The sequence below is a fragment of the Pelodiscus sinensis genome, chromosome 1, assembly GCF_052426305.1.
Source record: "Pelodiscus sinensis isolate ZL-2025 chromosome 1, ASM5242630v1, whole genome shotgun sequence".
Taxonomy (NCBI): Eukaryota; Metazoa; Chordata; order Testudines; family Trionychidae; genus Pelodiscus; species Pelodiscus sinensis.
The window spans coordinates 190,443,583-190,464,607 of record NC_143052.1 but is presented as its reverse complement, the minus strand read 5'-3'; the positions used below and the strand labels follow the sequence as shown (position 1 = coordinate 190,464,607).

Below are 21,025 nucleotides of genomic sequence, written 5' to 3'. Positions count from 1 at the left end.
GAGAGGGGGAAAAGAAAAAAAGGACCCAAGAGTTAAGCAAAAAAAAAATTAAAAATAAAACAGTATGGCCCCTTTAAGAAAATCCTTTGAAGCTTTTTGCCAGTGGCTATCTTGTTTTTCCTGACTGAGCCAGAAGACAGCTTCCCTACGGAACCAGGTAAGTGGGGGAATCCAGATAGCTCAGGAGATCCCCGTTGCTGAGTGTGTGTAAGGTTGCCAGGTGTCCGGTATTTTCACTCCTGGCCCGTGGGGTGGGGGGAGAAACACTGGACATTTTAGTTGTCTGGTATTTTCTGTATTTTTTTTTTAAACCAGACAGGAGGTGAAAATACTGGACTGTCCGGGTCAATACCGGACACCTGGGAACCCTAATTACTATCTATCTCTAGGGTTTAATAAAACTAGAGTAAAAGTGAAGATTTTCACAGCAGCTTCATGTTACATGGAAAGGACTGGTATGTTACAACATCCTGAAAAAACTGATGATCCCTTAAAAACAAATTCACCTGGGAAAAGATACATATAAATGTAGAAGTCTAATTGAAAATCTAAGTCCAAGTATTCCCTCTTCTGTTCACGGCATAGTAAAACTTTGCATATAAAATTAAGGCCAAACACATTAATGAAGCTGTTCTTCAAGTCTTAAGACGATTAATGAAGGATTCCTCTATATAATGTTAGAAATGCCTACAGCAGCAAGGTATGAAGACTGCCTGAATGTTGGACTTTGGTTGGTACACTTTCACAATCTAAACATAAATGGTTCACACCCCCTAAATATATATTTGAATTGTTTACTCTAAAAGTTCTATCTAATCAGAAGAAAATATCTAACTTGTAAAGACTTTTTTCCTTTTGCTCTAAGCTTACTCAAATCAAGACAAATACCATTATGCTGTCAGTTAACCAACAACTTATTTATTGACTAGTCATGAACAACCAACACTATTCACTATTTAGTACATGAAACAACTGGATGTATTGCAAAAATAATGTCTGGTATAGTATGTGTTCTTTGCACAAATTTACTTTCTAAAGACTGCAGGTAATCTTCCCCTAGAAGAATAGGGCACTTAAAAAGTGCTGGAAATAAGCAAAAGAAAAATACCCTTAGCAGCAGCAAAAGTCGGCTAGAGAAGGGTAACTATTTCTCTTGCAAAACAGGAAGTCCATAATGATCTTGTGTCTTCTGACATTTGGACAAACATGAACAACCAATCTACATTCTCCGAAATCCATGTAATATGCTGCCATTCCTCAATCACAGAGCACCTGTCTGAGAGTTTTCCCACAAAGTTATTTTATCAAAGTTATTAAAAAAACAAAAACACAGCATGATTGCAGACCAGAGACTGACCATTGTGGGACACCACTAAATACATTTTCCCTGTTGGAAAGCCAGCCATTGATAATTACTTTGAGTATGGTCTTTCAACTAGTTGTACATCTACCTTATAGTAACTTCGTCTATATCACATTTCCCTAGTATTCCCTTAGTCTTTCGCACATTTTATGTGCATATAATATTATGTGGAATCTTCAAGGCTTACTCCCATCCAGACTTCCTTTCCACTAAACTGGAAGAATTCTAACTTTTTTTTTTTTTTTTTAAATTGAACTTATATCTTCAATTCTTTGGAAAAGGTGGGGGAGAAATTGTTTTTAAAATCATTTCCTCATTAGCAAGTTGCATCCTAATATTCTACTCAAGCAACATTAGGTAAAAATATGTGCATTACAGGTTAAGAATACCACTCCCTTTACATCAGACTGCAGGATACATTAGAATATTACTGAAGCATTGGTTACAATTCCATTGAAAAAGGCTGAATTATCTTAAAGTTAAATCTTGGATTCAATCACTATGAAATTCCCTGGAAACTGAGTACAGATTTTTTTTAATTAAGTTAGTGCATTAGCTCAGGAGTTAAAAGAAAATTTAAAAATAGGAAATTTAAGAAATTTAGCATGCTTTTTATCAGTGCTTTTTTTGTCCCAAAAAAGTGAAATATGGCAGGCTCTTCACATTTTCCATATTGTTAAAGTTCCTTGAACTCTCATGCATAAACAACATTTGCTTTGTTATTATACAATTCCTTCAAAACTACTACCTATCTGTTATAATTAGAGATTATAGGCAGGGTTAGGTCAACAGCTCAAGATTTATTTATACAAAAATTGGCAGAGGTGAATCTTAGGTATATCTGGTAGAACAGAAACAACGAGATGTCCTGTGATACCTTATAGACTAACAGATTTATTGGCGCATAAGCTTTCGTGGGCAAAGACCCACTTTGTCAGATGCATGCTACTTGGTAGAACAGGCAGATTTTAATTTGAAAGACAGGATCAATTCTCTTTTGTATTAAGAAAAATAAAAAAACAAACAAAACAAAAGTTGATCCTTCAGTAGGAATAGCTGATTGAATTAGGAGAAATATCTGTATTTGGAAGATTTGAAAAAAGAAATGTGTCCTTTTATTCCTTTTCAGTTGTTTTACTGGGCTAGACGTTATAGACAGCTGTTTTGTAGAGGATAAACGAGTGAGGAAGAGGCAAAATTAGCCAGGAAAATGGAAAAAGAGTAGGTGGAACTTAAGTTTTACTTATTAAATGTATAGCTACTGTAGCCACAAGAAAATAAAACAACTAATTCAAAAAATGCTGGCTTATTTTACAGAATTACTAGGAGATTTACCCGATGTTGCTCAGGGCCTTAATTTTTGTTTTTCTTCATTTAAATTATTGATCAGGGATGGAGCTGGGGATGAAGGGTTCAATATGCAGACTGCCCCGGGGAAAGAGGACTGTCCCCTTCCTATCTCATTGCAGCAGCTTGAGACCAGATGAGAAGTGCCTCTCCATGGCCACTGGGACTCCAGTGGGCACAGCTGGAGGCAGGTCCAGGTTCCTCTGCCCTGTGCTCCGCAGCCAGAGTGAGGAATGGAACAGACTGCATATTCCCCTCACAAAGGAGAACAGCCAGCAATGTTCCGGTACTAATGGGGGAGGGAGTGAAAGCTTTACTATCCCCTGCCCTCTCTAAAGGGTGCCTGGGGGTGGGAGGCTCGGGGCTAGGCAGTCCTAGACAGGGAGGGAGGGCATACCCCCAGCCAGCTCTTGTTGCAGCCTCACTACCCCCACACAATCACAGCCTTACTGTTTTACTTTGCTTTAAGTTAGGATAAGAGGAAACTGCAAATTTGGTTAGAAATTCCCCGTTTAGGAAGAACTCTTGAACAAAAGAGACACAGATTCACTCGCTCACAAACTCTCTCAAATATATAGTAGATAAACTTTAAGAAAGGATGCCAAGAGGAAGCCAATGTTATTAATTTGGACTCAAACATATCCAGCAATACTGGAGATCAGCTGATATAACAGAAGTGAGAGAATCTGAAGTTATGAGTAAACATTTTCCAACTCATGTGCTTAGCCAACAGTCACAAAAGCAGGCATCATTATTCATAATTTGTATTGCATACAGATAATTGGTTTGTTTAATCTGCAGAATAGTTAAGTAACAAAAGCCTTGTTAGAGAAGACAGACAGAATTCCTAGTCACTTTTCCAGTTGCCCCCACCACACAATTGTCTTAAATATATACATTAACTTGTTCTAATTTAGTAACTTTACAAATCTATATATTTTAGAAATGTGCACGTGTCTGTCCATCTGAGAGTCAAGTTGTTCAAGAACTCCTCCTGAATGGTAAGAACTAGGACCACCCAATTTGGTGTACAGCTTCCTCTTCTCCTAACTTAAAACAAGGTCAGGTTTTGGCTGTGCAAGTGTAACAATGACAGGTGGAATCTCCGGGACCTCTGGAGCTCAGTGCATGAGATTCTACAGCTTGAGCTAAAAGCCAGCTGCTTCTTAGTTAAGGCTGTAGAGCAGGGTTACTCAGCATGCGACCCACGGCCCATTTGTTTGCGTCCTACGGTGTGGTTTGCGTTTATGCGGGGCTCAAACACGTGGCCCATGGGCGGGATCCTTTGAACATGGCCTTCACTGGGAACATGGTCCACAAAAGTGAGGCCTCTCGCAGGTGGGGTGAGCACTAAAGATGTAAGTGGATGGGCTGGCTGGAACAGATAGATACAAGATGTTGGCATTTCTAGCCCCCAGGGCGGGAGGTACTGGGAGCGCCGGAGCACTGTGGGAAGTGCTGGCTGCTTAGCCTTGTGGGCTGAGCCTGAGAAGTGCTGACTGGCCCAGGCTATGTCTACACTACAATGATCTATCGGAAAAAGGCACACAAATTGCGCTCTGCAATTTGCATACCTTTTTCCAACAGTTTTTTCGGAAGACACTTTTCCAAAATTTGGCCCGTCTACACTGGGCCAAATTTCGAAAAAGCCTCCTCTTTCGGAAGAGCCCCTCTTCCTTGTGGGAGGAGGAAGACAGGGCTTCCAAAAGAGCTCGTCTGCTCTTCCCCCAAAAAAGTGGAAGAGCAGACGCATTCCCTGGACGTGGCGGAGTTTTTCCGAGATACCTCCAGTATCCTGGAAAAACCCCGTAGTGTAGATATAGTCCCACGCTGGCCATGGTTGGGTCTGGCACCGCAGCTTAAGGGTTAATCTTAGTATTCATGCCCATTAGTGTGAAAGAAGCTATGTGCATATATACTTGCATGTATATGCAACCACACTTAAGTTGCGGCCCTTGGCATTATAACGAATACACAATTTGACTTCTGAAAAGCAAATCACCACAGACAATTTCTCCCCTTTGTAGCCAATAGGGAAGGCCATATACTTAAAAAGTTCTTATTTCCCTAGGACTTCAGAAACAAAATGGTTTTTCTGAAGGACAAAGAATGTTCTTGTACAGTACTGAATGTAACAATAAGATAAAGCATGCTACTGTTAAACAATACTGCCACAGGTCAGTCTGACCAACTTTGCTGAAGTTTCAAAACCAAGAGGAGACCAGGACCCTGGTTATAATACAGATCACACTTTTTAATTTACAGCTTTAACTCTAATTAATAATTCACCTACTTGGTTGAGACAGAGGCACTAAATTTAAAATTTTAAGAATTTATGATTCATCAAGGGACATTAAGGTGTAGTCTACTCTTAAAAAGTTATGTCAACATAGTTATGGTGCTTGGAGGCAGCGTTCCCTGTGAGCAGTGCATTTGGGCAGCCATCAGCCACCCAGGAGAGATTCAAATGTTGCTCAGGTGATTAGCTGTGTGCCCACAGCCAGCAGCAGCTGGTAGCATATATTTCTACTGGTGGTGCATATCTGCATGTGAGTTGGTGCACATAAAATTTATTCCACACATGAATGGAAAAAAATTTGAAGGAACATTTCCCACGGGTGCAAAATAGTCACACTGAGTGCCATAGTTAAACCACCTAACCTCAGGTATGGATGTGAGTAAATAAATGGAATAATTCTTAGGGAGGTGGATTATCTACAACTGACAGAACTCCATGTATGTAGGAATGGTCTACTGTGCAGTACTGCTGCAGCTCTAGCACCTGTCATATACACGTGGCCTGAGAAAACAAGCACTAAAGACTCTTGCTAAAAAAATAGACAAGAATTTTTGGGGAAGAGTATACAAGGAAGAGGAGTTTCAAACCACTTCCAAAAGCTATTTGTTACTGCTATGCAGAACAAACATCTAAAGCTATCATTTCCTAGCCCTGCCCACTGCATTTATGTATTCAGAATACTGACATTCTATTTAAATAAGACACATTTCATGATTTGATTAAAATGAAAAATCTGACTGTTCCAAACCTTCTTAAGTCTTTTATTTACCGGAGGAGATGCATTCCTAACTAGAGTTAACATCCTGGTGAGCATAAGGCAACGTCTGTAGTTCTCATGCGAGTTACAATGCTGAATTTAAGACAATAGAGGATTAGTGCCTCAACGGTAAAGTTTGATAGCTATGACAAGGCCCTGTATTATCCTGAACAAAATTTACTGAAGTTTATCACCACCACATCTTTTAACTTTAATGTATTAAAAATGCAATGTGTGTGTTATTGTGGGATTTTAGATAACTTCTATAGGGAGATGGGATATACTAATGGAATACTTCTGGTTATCAGCCCTTTGAAACTTCACCATATGGGAGAGCACCCATAGCTGATTACATATTAAAGCTTCAAAATCAGGACTCTGACTAAAGATTGACAAAGAAAGGATGTTGAGATAAATAATTTGAGTTGAAACCCACTCAGGGTTTCTTGTTCTCATTCAGCAAGCAGACAGACTGGTCCCCAGTTCTTAGGAAAGGGTTAAGAGGACTATGTCCTACCCATAAGATTGAATTAGTGTTTTGAGCAGAAGCTATGAAGAAGCTGAAGCCACAAGAAAACCCCTGGGTGGGCAGTTCTGAAGGACTAGTTCTGCCCGAGCCTGTGCCAGAGTTGGGGTGATCTCTGGTCAGCTTATTAGCAAGTATGTAGGCATTTATTATTTTAAATGTGTTATGTGCATTGTTTTGACCTTAAGAATAAAGTATACTTGCTTTGAAAGAACAGTGTAATAATTTATAACTGTAGCAATCAGGGATGTCACCGTTTAAATGACTACACGATTAACCGATAAGCCTGTACTTCTCAGTTAATCTTGTTGACTACACGCATTTCCCTCCCCCCTTGCTGCCTCTGTATCAAAGGCAGCAAAGGGGGTGGGGAGAGGAGTGGGAGTCGGTGCTCAGGAAGAGCTAGCTTAGAAGCCCACGAACGCAAAATCTCTCTCCCTCTCACCCCATTTTTACTGTAAAGGACTTCTGCTCTCTGCACCTGCCCTAAGCACAAACACTGAGCCTAATCCCCCGACAGAATACCACACTTGTTACATTTAACAATTTATAATTCCCTTCACACATGCACACAGGATACCACCTGAACCTATACTTTCCCATACCTATAATTAAATCCACAGACTGCTCTCATATCCCATCACTACTGACTGTACTCTCAAGAAGATTTCCCCAGTGCCCTTCTCCTGACAATCTACACAATTAATATGGATACGATCCAGACTGGAACCTCAAAAGGTACACATGTACCTTTTCCATTTGATCTCACAAATGGGAGAGGATTCAGACCTAGAGCTCTGCACATTATGACAGTTGCAACTCTGTGACGCTCCTCAAACCAAACCTCAGATTACCTCATATCAAACATCTCTACCAACCCTATTTCGACACCACTATTCTAACACAGTGAACGCAGTTGGAATGCAACCAGACAGTTCCCAGGGACCCTTGCCCATGCAGTCGTAACTGTCCCCTGGAGCTGGCATTTTACAATAATTCTGTATTTCCTGACTTCAGAAGGCTGAATTTTGCTGAACTTGATGTTTTTGAACAGCATGAGCTACTATTGGGCAACCCTAACTCTGCATAACAAAGTTTTAGATAATTTAATTAAAGATATTGTGGCTCTAATCACATATGTTAAAAGCATTCACTTTATTCATCTACCCACACATGATGAACCAGCACCAGTTTCCAGTCAAAAACTGCGGTTAGCTGGTATCAGACCAGTATCTTTACAGAACCTCACCTCATTCTGTTAGCACACAAAGCCAAAAATCTGTAATAGAACAGTTTACATTGTGGCACCAGGATTATTAGTAAAAGGATGACAAAATCCTGTGCAACAGCAGTCTGTACTGAACATTCTAAATACTGGCATTCATTTTGTTAGGTAGCAGCAAAACAATATTTTTCTAGCAGTTAACACACACACGTTTCCAGACAATAAAAATGCTGATAAAAGCAGTAATCAAGAATAGGAATGAGACACGAATAACCTTATTTCAAAAAATATACAGTGCACTGAAAAGGTGTAAGAAGCACATGAACAGTTTGTCAAAAATCACTGGTGCAAAATAATCTCTTTCCACAAGACTTTATATATTTTGATTATACAGGCCATGAGTACTAGAAATTACAAACCTGACAAAATAGGTTAAGGGAATAAGGATATGGGACTTACTTTTATAACACTCACATTTAATCTGAATCTTAAATCTGGTCATACTATACATCCACAGTATAGGAAACAGATGAAAAGCTATTTAAACCTCATGAAATGCACTTACAACAAACAAGGAGTATGTCCTCCAATTATATACAAGGAGAAAGAACCAAGAAGTTTTAAGCAACAAAGATTCAATGTTCATGTTAAAGAGATATGCAGACTTATCTATAATAGAAATGATTTTCATAGTTTTCGCTTGAAACATAAGCAAGCCTTTAAAACAGACAAATGTGTCAATAACAAAAATAAAAAAAATTAGTACAGTGACTATATATTTCTATCCTACACTTACATGTATTTGAAACAGACCTTTAATAAAAATAGTAAATTATTTTCTACAGTAGTGCTTGAAAAATCCACTTGTAAGTGCCAGAGAATATTTTCTATTAGTTAATCAGGGTGTCATAAATCACCAATTTCTACTGAAACAAAATACAGGACTATGCAGCACTTTAAAGACTAACAAGATGGTTTATTAGATGATGAGCTTTCGTGGGCCAGACCCACTTCCTCAGATCAAATAGCGGAAGAAAATAGTCACAACCATATATACCATTTCTTTCACTATTTAATCTGAGGAAGTGGGTCTGGCCCACGAAAGCTCATCATCTAATAAACCATCTTGTTAGTCTTTAAAGTGCTGCATAGTCCTGTATTTTGTTTCAGCTACACCAGACTAACCCGGCTACATTTCTATCAATTTCTACTGACTTTCAGCTTAGTTTCATTGTAAAAAAAATGGATTGTCACAATTTCAGGGTAATTGCACCTTTACTGGGAATACCCAGTCAGATCTCAGACCTCTAGCTGTCACCTATTTCTTGGCAGGGCCTTGTGTTCCACTGCCTTCTGACAGAGGATTGTAAGGCTACCCGTCTGCCTGATGTATTTGGTGATATCCACAGCAACCCAGTCTGCCTTAAGGCCAGCATCTAGGCTGATCTTTCTCTCCAAAAGATACCAAAGATGTGATTTACCAGTAACTGTTTCCCTCCCCCCGCACCTTCTCTCCTATTTATTTTGGGTCTGCACACCCTAAACTCAATACTCCGGTCATCTGAAGAAATGGGCCAAGCCCACAAAAGCTCATAATGCCATCTACAGGTTTTGTTAGTCTATAAAGTGCTACCAGACCAGGTGGGGCAAGCAGGTTCAGCCTGGAAGGATCCAAGCATGGAAAGGCACGATGTAAAGTGAGTATTCTGTGCAGGGAAATCTTGGTGCAGGCAGCTTGATAGGGGAATCCAGGTGCAATCTGGATGCAAGGGGCTTGCTGGAGGTTTTCAGGTGCAGGGGCAAAGGGACTCTCTAGGAGGGTCCAGGTGAGACTGGTTTGGGCTTAGCAGGGCAAATCTGGATGGCAGGGGGAGCAGTCTGGGTCCTGGGACTGGGTGAGGTGGGAGTCTGGGTGCTTCTAGTTGCAGGTCCAGGTGCAGGGGGCTTGTCGGGGTGGTCCAGAGGACTTGGGCAGGAGCTTATAGTAGGGGCTTGAGTGAGGGGGACTCAGAAAGGGTTGGTTTGGGTGCAGGGTTTGGTAGGGGTGATGGGGATCTGGATGCGAGGATGGAAGGTCCAGATGCAACTGGTTGGGACTTGGCGGGGGGTATTTGGATGTAGAAAAGGGTCTGGCTCAAGGTTCCCTCTAAGTTGTACTATCTCCTAATAAGCCTCACGCAGGGACTCGGGGCTACTGCACACGGAACTGCTGTGGATGGGGTGGAAGCAGGGCAGATTAAAAAAGGGACTTTAAGGGCTGTAGCTTGGGGGCTCCCTTAGCCCAGGACTACCAACGGTAGAGCATCTATATTCCTGGTGGGGAGGCTGCTGTGTGCGCTGCTGTTCCTCCCGCCTTGGCTGGCGCTGCATCACTGCAACCACCAGAGAACTCTGTCCTCGTAGTTCCCATTGGCCAGGAATCACAGCCAACGGGAGCTGTGTGGAGCGGTGCCTGAAGTGAACGTGGGGCAACATGGAGTCAACTGTTCCCTGCCCCCCAATAAAGTTAGAGCTGTCCCAGGTAAGTGCACCACATACCAATCCCTTGTCCCAGCCCCAAGTCTCCTCCACTGCCCTAGCTTGCTCCTGGATCCCACACCCCAATCCTGAGCCCCCTCCTGCACTCTAATTCCTGTCCAGACCCCATCTCCACCCCAGCCTCCTGTCTTGTGCCTGTTTCTGCACAACCACCCCCTTGGCCCCACCTGGAGTCCCATCCTGCACCCCAAATGCCTTATCCACAGGCCCTCAGAGTCCACTCCCCCAACCAGAGTCCTCATCCTCCCAAGCCTGAACTCCCTCCCATAGTCCGAACCACTCAGCCCCATCCACCACGGATTTGTCCATGTGTATAATGAATTTTGTTATGTGCACCAATATGGGGGTGATGTGTCACAAATCATCTCCATATTGGTGCACATAAAATTTATTCTGTACATAGGCATAAAAACATTAGAATAAACTCTGGCCTGTTTGTGTGTAGGGGTTTAACAGGAAAGGGGTTATCTGGGTTCAGGAGTGGGGGTGCAGGGAATGGGGCTTGGAAGGGAGGGCCAGGTGCAGGGAAGGGGTGTTGAACATACAAGGGAGCAGCTCCCCTACAGTGACCTCTCCCTGTATGGATGAGGAGCAATGGGGGCAGCAATCAAGGGGAAGGAGGGTTGAAGAGCCAGGAATGGTTTCTGGAGGTGGGTCTGACCTGGGTCCAGCTGCTCCATGCAGGCAATGTGAACCTCTCCTCTAACCCCAGCCCAGCTGGCATTATCAGTAGAGCTCAGTGCAGTGTAGGAACCCCAGGTGTGACAGGGGAGGCCAGGTGCATGGGTGAGGATCAGCAGGGGGCTCCAGGTATGGTGGCGTGAGGCTTCATGGGGATGTGTGAATGCACAGGGGTTGGGCATATGGGCAGCAGGGCATCCTTAGCCACATCCTCCCACCCCCTGTGTGATTTACCTCTTCATTGACTGCTCTGGGTACCCAAAACGATGTACCCCCCTACTGGAGAGGGACATGTGACCATTCTTGCACCTTCCCTTTACTTCCCCATCAGAAAGTCACTTCTGCAGTGGACACAGTCTGCACACAAAGTCTGTAGTGCCATAGAATTTCTCCAAGAGTAATAGTTGTATTGATTGTAAAAACAAACTTCCCAGTATTTAGTCAACCTATAATTGTTCTCTGTGCTACAATAAATTAATTATTAAGGAGCTCTTTAGCTGTCCTAGTCTCAAAGCAAGCAATAGTAATAAAAAAATACAGTCCTCTCCTCAAAAAACCCACTTCCAAGATCTAGTACCTTATTGAGTTTGCCAAGTGAAGATATGAGATCTGCCCATTCGCTTGAAGATTCAAAGTTCCGCAAAGCTTTTTCAATCACAGAAGAATAATTTCTGTATCTGTAATCACTGAACAGCTCCTGCTCTTCCGGGTCCATCTTAGGTTCTCATAGCAAGCCAAAACTGCCTGGCAAATTAAAATGAATATACACTATTAAGAAAAGTTAACCAAAATCTAAACACTGACAAAAGCAACACCTCAAAAGATTGCAAGGGTGTAATAAGTATGAAGACATGTTTGAAAGGGAACGGTAAAGAATGTATTTAATTATAAAACTGAAATAAAAGTAATTTAAGGCATGACACCAATTCCCAACTGCCAGTATTTGTGGCTTTTCAGTCATAGTTTCTTTATTTTAAGAAATTATCTCTCTTAAATCTGAGTGTGTCATTTATACAGTAAGAGCAGGGGAGAGTGACTACACAGATGAACTCATTATACACAAAGTAAATAAACTAGGGAGGAATAAGGGAGGGAGAGGAAGTTATTTTTCCTACTCTTTCAAGCTGTAGTAGTCTATGACATTACTTGAAACACAATTTAAAAAAAAATGCTTTCCTGTGAATATTTAACAATGTGGCAATTCTCATTATTTTATGGGAAGTCTCACAATGGTTAGTATTTCTCTTAAAATCCCAGCTCTTGGAGCTGTGTAAATGTAAGAGTATCAGTTGTCTATTAAGTTTTGAGTCTTCATGATTGTAGAACAAAGCTTTTAAACATTATCTTAGTGGATTCCAAAGGTTCACAAATCAGAAGAACTTAAAACATTAGGGCGTTTTAGTTTTTTTAGACTCTCATGATTTTTAGACCCATCTCATAGTTTTGGGGCTCCTGACTACATTTCAAACAGCTGGGATTGGCAATATTGACAAAAATGTTCATTCACTGACTCCTATTTTAGTCATCAAAGTTAACCTGTATCTGAAAACAATTCTAAGCAACTTATTCTTTAAAATGTTGGTAGTTAAGGGGCAAGTTCTACTCATCCCTCCCCCAAAGATAAAACCTTTCCTGTTCACCAGACTGAAACAGTTTCCTGGGAGCTTTAAGAATAGGTGCATTCAACAGTCTGGAAAGGAGCCAGTACTCTCAGAGTTAATGAAGTTATTGACAGTGAATTCATTAGACTTTGTCTTCACTACAGAAAAAGTTCATCCTTAATTAGTGACAGAGAAGGCCAGAAAATCTGTAATTTTCACATACCTGACTGAGCTTTAACCTAAACTGTTAACTCATATGAAAATGACAAACTGCCTGGTTTTTGCTAGGATTTTGTATTGAATTAGCTAGCTCAAGTTAATAATACACCCTTTCTTCCCCTCTCCTGTCACCAGCAAAAACTTTTTTTGTTGACGTCTTAAAAATCATATGAATGGAATTCTCCATGATTTCTCCAAATGATGCAAGTTTACTTTTAGAACATTCCAGCATTGATTAACAGAAGTGAAATTGATCAGGTTGCTTTCACTGGTAAAGTTAAATGGAAAAAAAAACATAAAATAAATTATATAAAGTAATTCAGATTGCCGCATTGTTATTTATTTTAAATGACAGACATGAAATTGTTTGGTTTTAAAATATTACTTTTAACCTGAGATGTACCTTTAATATTTGTGGCTGATGTTCAAAGGTAAATGCTTGCTTGATAATCAAGGTTTTTGTCCGAAACACACCACAACTTGGTTTAAGTTTCTCTACCCTTTTTATTTTCCCTATCAATAATGACTATGTGTAGCATATGGCCAACCATGCAACACTGTGCAGCTTTGCTCCCCCAAGGTCTCCCTTTTCCCACATGCCAGACCAGACGCAAAGGTTTGGGCAGAAACTCACCCAGATCCAGTGAAAGGAGGAGATCCTGCAGCAACTATGCAGCAAACTCAGCCTCCCCCGCCTCACCTGACACTACGGCAAAGACCACAGCTGTTACAACCGCCGGATGTTGCTACAGGGAGGGAAAGGGTGTGAGCCGCAGCATCGCAGTGTGCACTTCTACACTAGAACATGCACGCTCAGAAACACTCCCTCCCTCTGAGATGCACACACCTCTCCTGCCATTTGCATCCAATACACATACAGCCGGGATGCAGATCCCCTACACAGATTTCCCTCCCATGCATAGGACGGACACACACAAGGATGTCCGCTCTGGGTCAGCCCAAAGGCCCATCTAGGCCAGTATCCGGTCTTGAGACAGGGCCAGTGCCAGGTGCCCCAAGAACAGGGCAATTACTGAGTCAGCCCTAACAGGCGGCAGGTGGAGGCGCAGAGGCTGCGCGTACCATGCGCGCCCTGAGCTCTCCCGGGCGCACACCCCGGTGCCCCAGTACACAGCCCCCCCCCGCGCGCGCACAGAGCCGGGAGCGAGCCCACCCCGGGACTCACCTGGCAGGCGGCGGCTCCAACAGCGCGCGGACGCTGCTGCCGCTTCCCTGCGACGTGTCCCTGCCCGGGGCGGGGCCACAAGGAGACGGGGTGGTGTCAGTCCGGCAGTTTCTATGGGAACCGGGAGGGGCGGGGCTGGTATCTCGCTCCTGCACCCGGAGACCCACTTCCCTGCCAGCTTGGGCGGCTCCGCAGCGGACATACCACCTGAGAATGGAGATGGGGGTAGTCTGAGCCGCAGGGAATTCGGGTCCAGTTTCCCTACCCCTCTTTCCCCGCTGTCAAGAGGGGGGGATGCCAGGATTCGTCATGTTTGCCCAGCGGGCAGAGCAAGGAATCAGCCTACCCTTCCCCCCCCCCCTCCGTTAGTGTGAGATGGTACGTTCCTGTAGCCAGGCTTGTGTATCTGGCGCCACCTGCCGACGAAAGCGGGGAAGCGCAGCACGCGTGGCCGGGGCCAGTTCTCTCCTGGCCTCTGCAGCGCCCATCGGTCCCACACGGCAGCTCGCTGGGCGGGCGGTGCACGGTGCGGAGCAGGTGCCCGGGGCGCTGATTGTTGCTGTGTAGCACAAACCCCAGCAACGCTGCCGGCCGTGCCACTGGTACAGTCAACAAGACTGTCTCAGGCAGAGCTCCTGGCCTTCTGCAGAAACGGGCGGGGGCTCGGAGAGCATGCAACGCCAGAGCCCTAGGTCCAAACTCTAAATCAGAGACACTCAAGAGCGGCCAGCTGGCCGGCCCACAGTTCCCCGGGCCCCAGGGCAGAACAGTCAGTGGGCCCCAGGCACTCTGAAGCTACCCCGTGCTGACGCTGTCCACTGGACATTTAGGTAGTGCAGGCTCTGGGGCAGGCAGGGGTGAAGCCACGGGTGGGCCTGGGTTGGCCGTGTATGACCCACTTAACAGCCCTGCTCTGCTCATATATTGCTCATGCCAGCGAGTGGCATCAAGGGCCTGCAAGCTCCCACGCCCTGCTCCCACTCCCCAGCAGGAACACCTAGCAGGTGGAGTAGGATGAAGCTTCCAACCCTATGCCTTGGCCAGAGTGCCGGTGGGCTGGAGAAGTGAGGAAAGCCCCCAGTACCACTCCCCTGCTGGAGCACCTGACAGAGAAGGGCAAGACCCTGAATCCCAAACACACTGTCCTGTGGGAGCATCCAGCGGGTGGAGCAGGATAAGCCCGATCCTCCTTCCCAACAAGAGCATACAGTATGCTGAGTGTGGCAAGCCCTGAGCACCATGGGGGAGGGAAGGTATGGAACAGGTGAAGGGCACAGGGTGCATTTTTAAAGTGGCCCCTGAGCAGAACATTTATCCCTCCCCTTCCCCCAAGGCCAGCTGTGAAGGGAAGAGGCAGTCTCATCGCTTCTACCCCCTGTCATTGCACATCCATATGAAATTGGGGCCCAATCACCTGTCCCAGTTTGACTATGCCACTACTGGAGGGTGGGCTCTGGATAAGGGGATGGGTGCAGGAGAGGGTCTGTGGGTTGGCACTTCAGACAGCTCCTGAAAGTGACTGGCACATCCCTCTGGCACTGGCTCCTAGAACAGAGGACCAGGGGGTCTCTGCATGCTGCTGCTGCAGCTCTCAGGAGCTGCAGAGTTGGTGCTATCTGCTTCTGCAAGAGGTGTGGAATGAGGGCAGGCAATTCAACTGCCACATCCCTATAACGTTCCAACATGAGCGCCTACACAACCCAGCCATGAAACACCCAAATGCAGTATTCCCTTGGCATCATTTCAACAGAAGTGCTATTAAGTGTGTGTAGCAGAATTCCAGAGGAGAGGGGACAGTGTTTAACAAGCTGTAGCCAAAACAGCTTATATCACAGTTTGGTAATTAGTGTGAACAGAACTAAAAAGAATGTAAGAATACCAATAGTTCAGCTTTATTAGGAGCCTAGGGCTACAACATTCTACTCTAACTAGATCCTGTTCAGAAGCGCTGGTCATACATTTTTAGAATCTCTTTTGGCTACAAACATGTCTAATCTGATTATTTGCACACTTGAAAGTCAGTGTATGTGGAGCCCAAATTGATCACTGCTGGGCAACTTGACAAACAACTCAGCACTGGGGTGAGTTAGCTTATGAGTGCACTTGTTGCATTGTTTCTCCTTTCAGTCTTCTCTGAAATTAAAAATAAAAAAGGATGGCTTAGGTCTGATATATATACTAGGTGACTAGATGAGTTAGCACACTAACATTTGAAAACTAGAGGCTTAGATGTAATAATCTTTGCTCAGTTCTCACGTAAAAATAAGTATGGTGCCATCCTTAAGTTGTCTCTGTTTGCTCATAAAACAAAAACAATGCAACTAAGCAAATCCATTTGACAGGAGTGGGAAAGAATTGTTACAGGAAAGGACTTTCCATTTCATACATTCCTTGAATTAAAGGAGACAAACTATGCCTATTTCACTGTAACTATTATGCTGAAAGATCTTAGTGTGACATTAACAGGCTCCAAGTTCACTCAGGTTTTGGGAGGAAAAATAGCCAGTGCAAAAGGACACAATTTAGAGACTTGCATTGTAATATATATTATGTCAGATACAGCTAACATTGTACAATAGATGTATTATACACCCAAGTAACTCACTATATGAGCTTCATTCATATGCACATTTTGTACTTCCCTTCTGTACACTGTGGTACATGTGAAGCCAAACAATTTGACATAAATCTTATGTAAAACATTGTGAGTCTCAAGCAGCATTTATGCTTTAAAAATAAGCAAACAATAACATGTAAAATTTATATACACATTGGTATCAAGCCAGGTCACGGACACCTGACTGAACTGATAAAATTTGATCACATATCATTTTGTTGTGTTAATTTATTAATGTCTGGTTGTATTCTCCAATAATATTTACCTTTCATACAGCAACTTTCATGTCCAAAATTTTTCACAAAGATTAGCTCACACTGTTGCTTTAAGCCAGGGCCTATGTTGGGGCAAAGAGGAGGGGTGAGAAAAAAACATGTAGTACCTGCATTCCTAGGAAAGTGTGGGCCAGCAGTCTCAGCCACTTTGAAAAGGTGCTTTCCCACAACAGTTCAGTTCCACCAGCTGGTACAAAGGTGGTATGTGTCTGGCCCCCATGAGCAATTTGAAGGGAAAAGGACTCAGTGAAGCTCCCTCCCTCTGATACCCACCCAAAGCCACAATGTAGTTCACAATTTAATGTTGTACAGGCAGTCCCCGGGTTACGTACAAGATAGGGATTGTAGGTTTGTTCTTAAGTTGAATCTGTATGTAAGTCGGAACTGGCGTCCAGATTCAGCCGCTGCTGAAACTGACCGCCAGTTCTGACTTACATACAGAATCAACTTAAGAACCCCAGGCGTCCCCAAGTCAGCTGCTGCTGAAACTGATCAGCAGCTGATTCCAGGAAGCCTGAGGCAGAGCAACTCTGCTTCGGGCTTCCAGTAGTCAGCGCTGGTCAGTTTCAGCAGAAGCTGACTTGGGGACGCCTGGGGCAGAGCAGCTGGGGTGCTGCTGGGTTGGTCCAGTAGCGCCGAGGAGCGGCGCTACTGGAGCAACCCAGCAGCACCCCAGCTGCTCTGCCACAGGCGTCCTGATTCAGCCGCTGCTGAAACTGACCAGCAGCGGCTGAATCAGGACGCCTGGGGCAGAGCAGCTGGGGTGCTGCCGGATTGGTCCAGTAGCGCCCAGAGCGGCGCTGCAGGACCAACCGGCAGCACCCCAGCTGCTCTGCCACAGGCATCTGGAGAAAAGCCTAGTCTGCTGGGCGGGGGGGGCGTACTAGCTGCGCCCCCCCCCACCCCAGCAGACCAGGAAGACGCAGGCGGCGGACCGAGACGCACCGCGGTCCCGCCACCTGGGTCCTCCGCGGCTTTGCTCCCAGTCTCCCTGGTCTGCCAAGGAGGCGGGGAGCAAAGCCTCTGAGGATGCCAGCAGCGGGACAGCCACAGGGCGTCTGGGCTGTCCCGCTGCTGGCTTCCCCGAGGCTTTGCAAAGCCGCGGGGGGGCTCGGGCAGCGGAGCAGCCCAGGCGCACCTGGGCTGCCTCGCTGCCCGAGCCCCCCAGCGGCTTTGCTCCGCGTCTTCCTGGTCTGCAGACCAGTGAGACGTGGAGAAAGCCTCGGAGTACATGGGCGGCAGGACCGCGAGGTCCCGCAGTCCGTGTCCTCCGGGGGAGCCCCGTTCGTAACTGCGGATCCGACATAAGTCAGATCCGCGTAAGTCGGGGACTGCCTGTATATGTCTATGACACACAAAAAGTGACCATATATGAATTTGTTTTTCGCTAATCATCTTCCCATGTGGCCTATCAGTCACAGAGGGTAAACCTTACAGATCAGCAATAAAACATAGAAACGAGGAGTAGTCCTTTGTTTTGGCACTACTGGGCAAGGCCAGGTAAATCTGCTATTACTGTATAATTTTAGAGAAAGAAAAGTGATTGATCTCAAATAACACCTCAATCATTGAGATGCGAGAGTGAAATAGCATTGCAAAAAGTTAAATGGAAGAGTCTCTGGTCTTAAATGGTCCTAATAATAAAATATAAAAACCAAATGATTCTAAAGAATAAATTTGCTTATGTCACCACACTGGATGTATACCTGCCCTGTAATGGTCTAGCCCTCTGGTGAAACTGCTCCAGTCTATAGGATTTGTGTAAGTTACACTGCCAATGATCAGCAGGGTGTAGGGATTAAGTATGTGAATGTTAAACTGGTTAGCCAGTTACCCTCATCCTTAACAGATGAGGTTTACTGGTTAAGGTTAACCAGTGGGGGCTGCTCCAGCCCTGTGAGGGGCCCGCTGCGAACAGGGGCTGTTCTAGTCATGGAAAAACATTATCATCTCAATTATGTCTACACTACATGGCTCTGTCGACGGAGCCATGTAGATGAGCTTTGTAGACATAGCAAAATGCAGCAGCGATATAAATAATCGCCGCTTCATTTACATCAAAATGACTGTCATGCTGTGCTGATCAGCTGTTTGTCGGCTCAGCGTGGTAGTCTGGATGCTCGGCGGTCGACATCAAAAGCCTTTGTCAACCACCCCATTATGCCTCATCCCACGAGGGATAACGGGGTGGTCGACAAAGGCTTTTGATGTCGACCGCCGAGCATCCAGACTACCACGCTGAGCCGACAAACAGCTGATCGGCACAGCATGGCAGTCATTTTGCTGTAAATGAAGCGGTGATTATTTAAATCGCTGCTTCATTTTGCTATGTCTACAAAGCTCATCTACATGGCTCCGTCAACGGAGCCATGTAGTGCAGACATACATGATAGATGAATCACTTTTCTTTTTCTAAAATTATGCAGTAATAGCAGATTTACCCAGTGTTGCCTAGTAGTGCCAAAACAAAGCACTCCAATCACCGGAGCAGCTCTTGTCTTCAGGGGACCCGTGTACCCCACAGGCAGGGACTGCTCCATCGCTCAATACAGCCTCTCTGTGTGGTGGGTCCAGGTGCCCCGTAGGCAGGTGTTGCTCCAGTTGGGCTCCCGTACCCCTCCTTTTAATTGGTTAACAGGTTAAACAATGTGTTTACTAGCCTATGAAATGGAAATTTACATTCCTAGTAGGGAATGTTGCTGGCAAAGGAGGAGTTTGGTGTAAGAGCTGCACTACTGTCTTTAAACCACTAGAAGTCTCCCCCAACACTAAAGTGATTTCCTTGTGGCCAACTACATTAAGGCTATCTCTACACTGCCTCTTTTTTGCGGAAGAGGCAATGCAAATGAAGTGCTCATTAGCAACTTCTTACGCTTAATTTGCATATTCTCCTCCGATGCTTTTTTGCAGAAGAGGTTTTTGCGCAAAAAAAAGCAGTGTAGACGTGTCTGTTTTTCACAAAAAAGCCCTTTTGCACAAGAACCTGTAAACCTCATTTTTTGAGGAATAAGGGTTCTTACGCAAAATGGTTTTTTTGTGCAAAACAGACACGTCTACACTGCTTTTTTTGTGCAAAAACCTCTTCCACAAAAAGCATTGGAAGAGAATATGCAGATGAAGCGCAAGAAGTTGCTAATGAGCGCTTCATTTGCATTGCCTCTGCCGCAAAAAAGAGGCCGTGTAGACATAGCCTAACTTTAGGACCATGATCTTTAGGATCATGATCTGTAGTTAGCCAAATGTAAAGCCAGCCACACCAGAGGATTTCTAGAAGATTGTTTAGTTTCAATAACTTAATTTCTTACAGTGGAAAAACATTTATGCAACACAAGCAAAATGATTATTCAAAGCTTCAGGGTATGTTTTTTGTCACCGCATGAATTGAACTCCCATTAATCTGAACTGGAGTTACACATGTGCACTGAAAAGAAAACACATTGGAGCAATGGTGCCAGAATGGCCATGTCCAGGGCTCCAGAGCTTTGGGATTTTTGAGGGATCTCCTCCAGGTCAGAATTGGTAAGCAAAGAGCCATGGACAGGGCCAGAAGGAGTGGCTATCACCCCTCCACTGGCCTATATGCACTGGAAAATCCCCTTTAGGAGGATGTTGAGGAGTGTGAGAGAGGCTGTGGTAGCCATGCTGCCAAAGGGACGTGGTCCAGGGACCATGCAGCCTGTGACTGGGCACAATGCAGCTTCATTTGCCTTTTGTGGTTCACACAAGATGCAGTTTTTGGGTGTGTCTCTCCAAGTGATAATGACATTCTGAGCTAGATTGTCACTGTCCGTTCATAGATGTTCAAGGGTGGAGTTCTCTCCATCTCCAACAATTGCTACTGGCCAGTAACAATCACTGTCATGTCTGCAGGCACAGTACTTACCAGTTTAACTTGTACAGCACTCATCTAATTCTCATTTGTTGTACTTTTTTTAAGCATTTGCATCAACTCTTAGCCCAGAACTCATTTGCTTTTCTCTGTTTTTACTGAATTGCACATAACACCTACAAAGATATCTTTCATATTCCCTGACATTTTGGGTCAAGAGGAACTCCAGCAATGTCTTTTAGGGATGATAACACTGCTTGTTAGTTAATTCTGTTTTCAGGGCCATGACAGTGAGCCTTTGTTGGCTTTGCACTATCAGCAGAGGTAGTGTCTTCTAAAATGATCAACTGGGTTGAGGTAGTGAGCGCCTTCTTTGATATTATTTGTTATGATGATGATTTAAATTTAAAATAATAATGAAGTTTAAATGGAAAACTTAAGGAAACCAGTCCAAATTAGCAGTCCACCCCCTACCCAAATTCCACTCATAAAATAGGTGTACAAATTTGTGTACCATAATAAGACTCTGATGCTGTCTGTGGCCTTATTACCTTAATATAGC

At 44.4% G+C, this 21,025-nt stretch overlaps 1 protein-coding gene across 6 annotated transcripts in view; it reads right to left on the bottom strand.

Moving 5' to 3' along the window:
• DOP1B (DOP1 leucine zipper like protein B) overlaps nt 1-13,976 on the bottom strand; it is a 97,099-nt gene extending 83,123 nt beyond the window's left edge. The window contains exons 1-3 of one of the 6 annotated variants that reach the window (XM_089773894.1): nt 13,743-13,976; nt 13,191-13,302; nt 11,314-11,480 (exon numbers count right to left, since the gene is read on the bottom strand). In XM_089773894.1, the coding sequence (XP_089630020.1) occupies nt 11,314-11,451 (138 nt within the window). In that variant the 5' untranslated portion in view covers nt 11,452-11,480; nt 13,191-13,302; nt 13,743-13,976. The remainder of the gene's footprint in view (nt 1-11,313; nt 11,481-13,190; nt 13,303-13,742) is intronic. The other 5 variants (XM_075911637.2, XM_075911610.2, XM_006125996.5 and 2 more) reach the window with 5 other exon arrangements.
• Between the last annotated feature and the right edge of the window lie 7,049 nt (nt 13,977-21,025).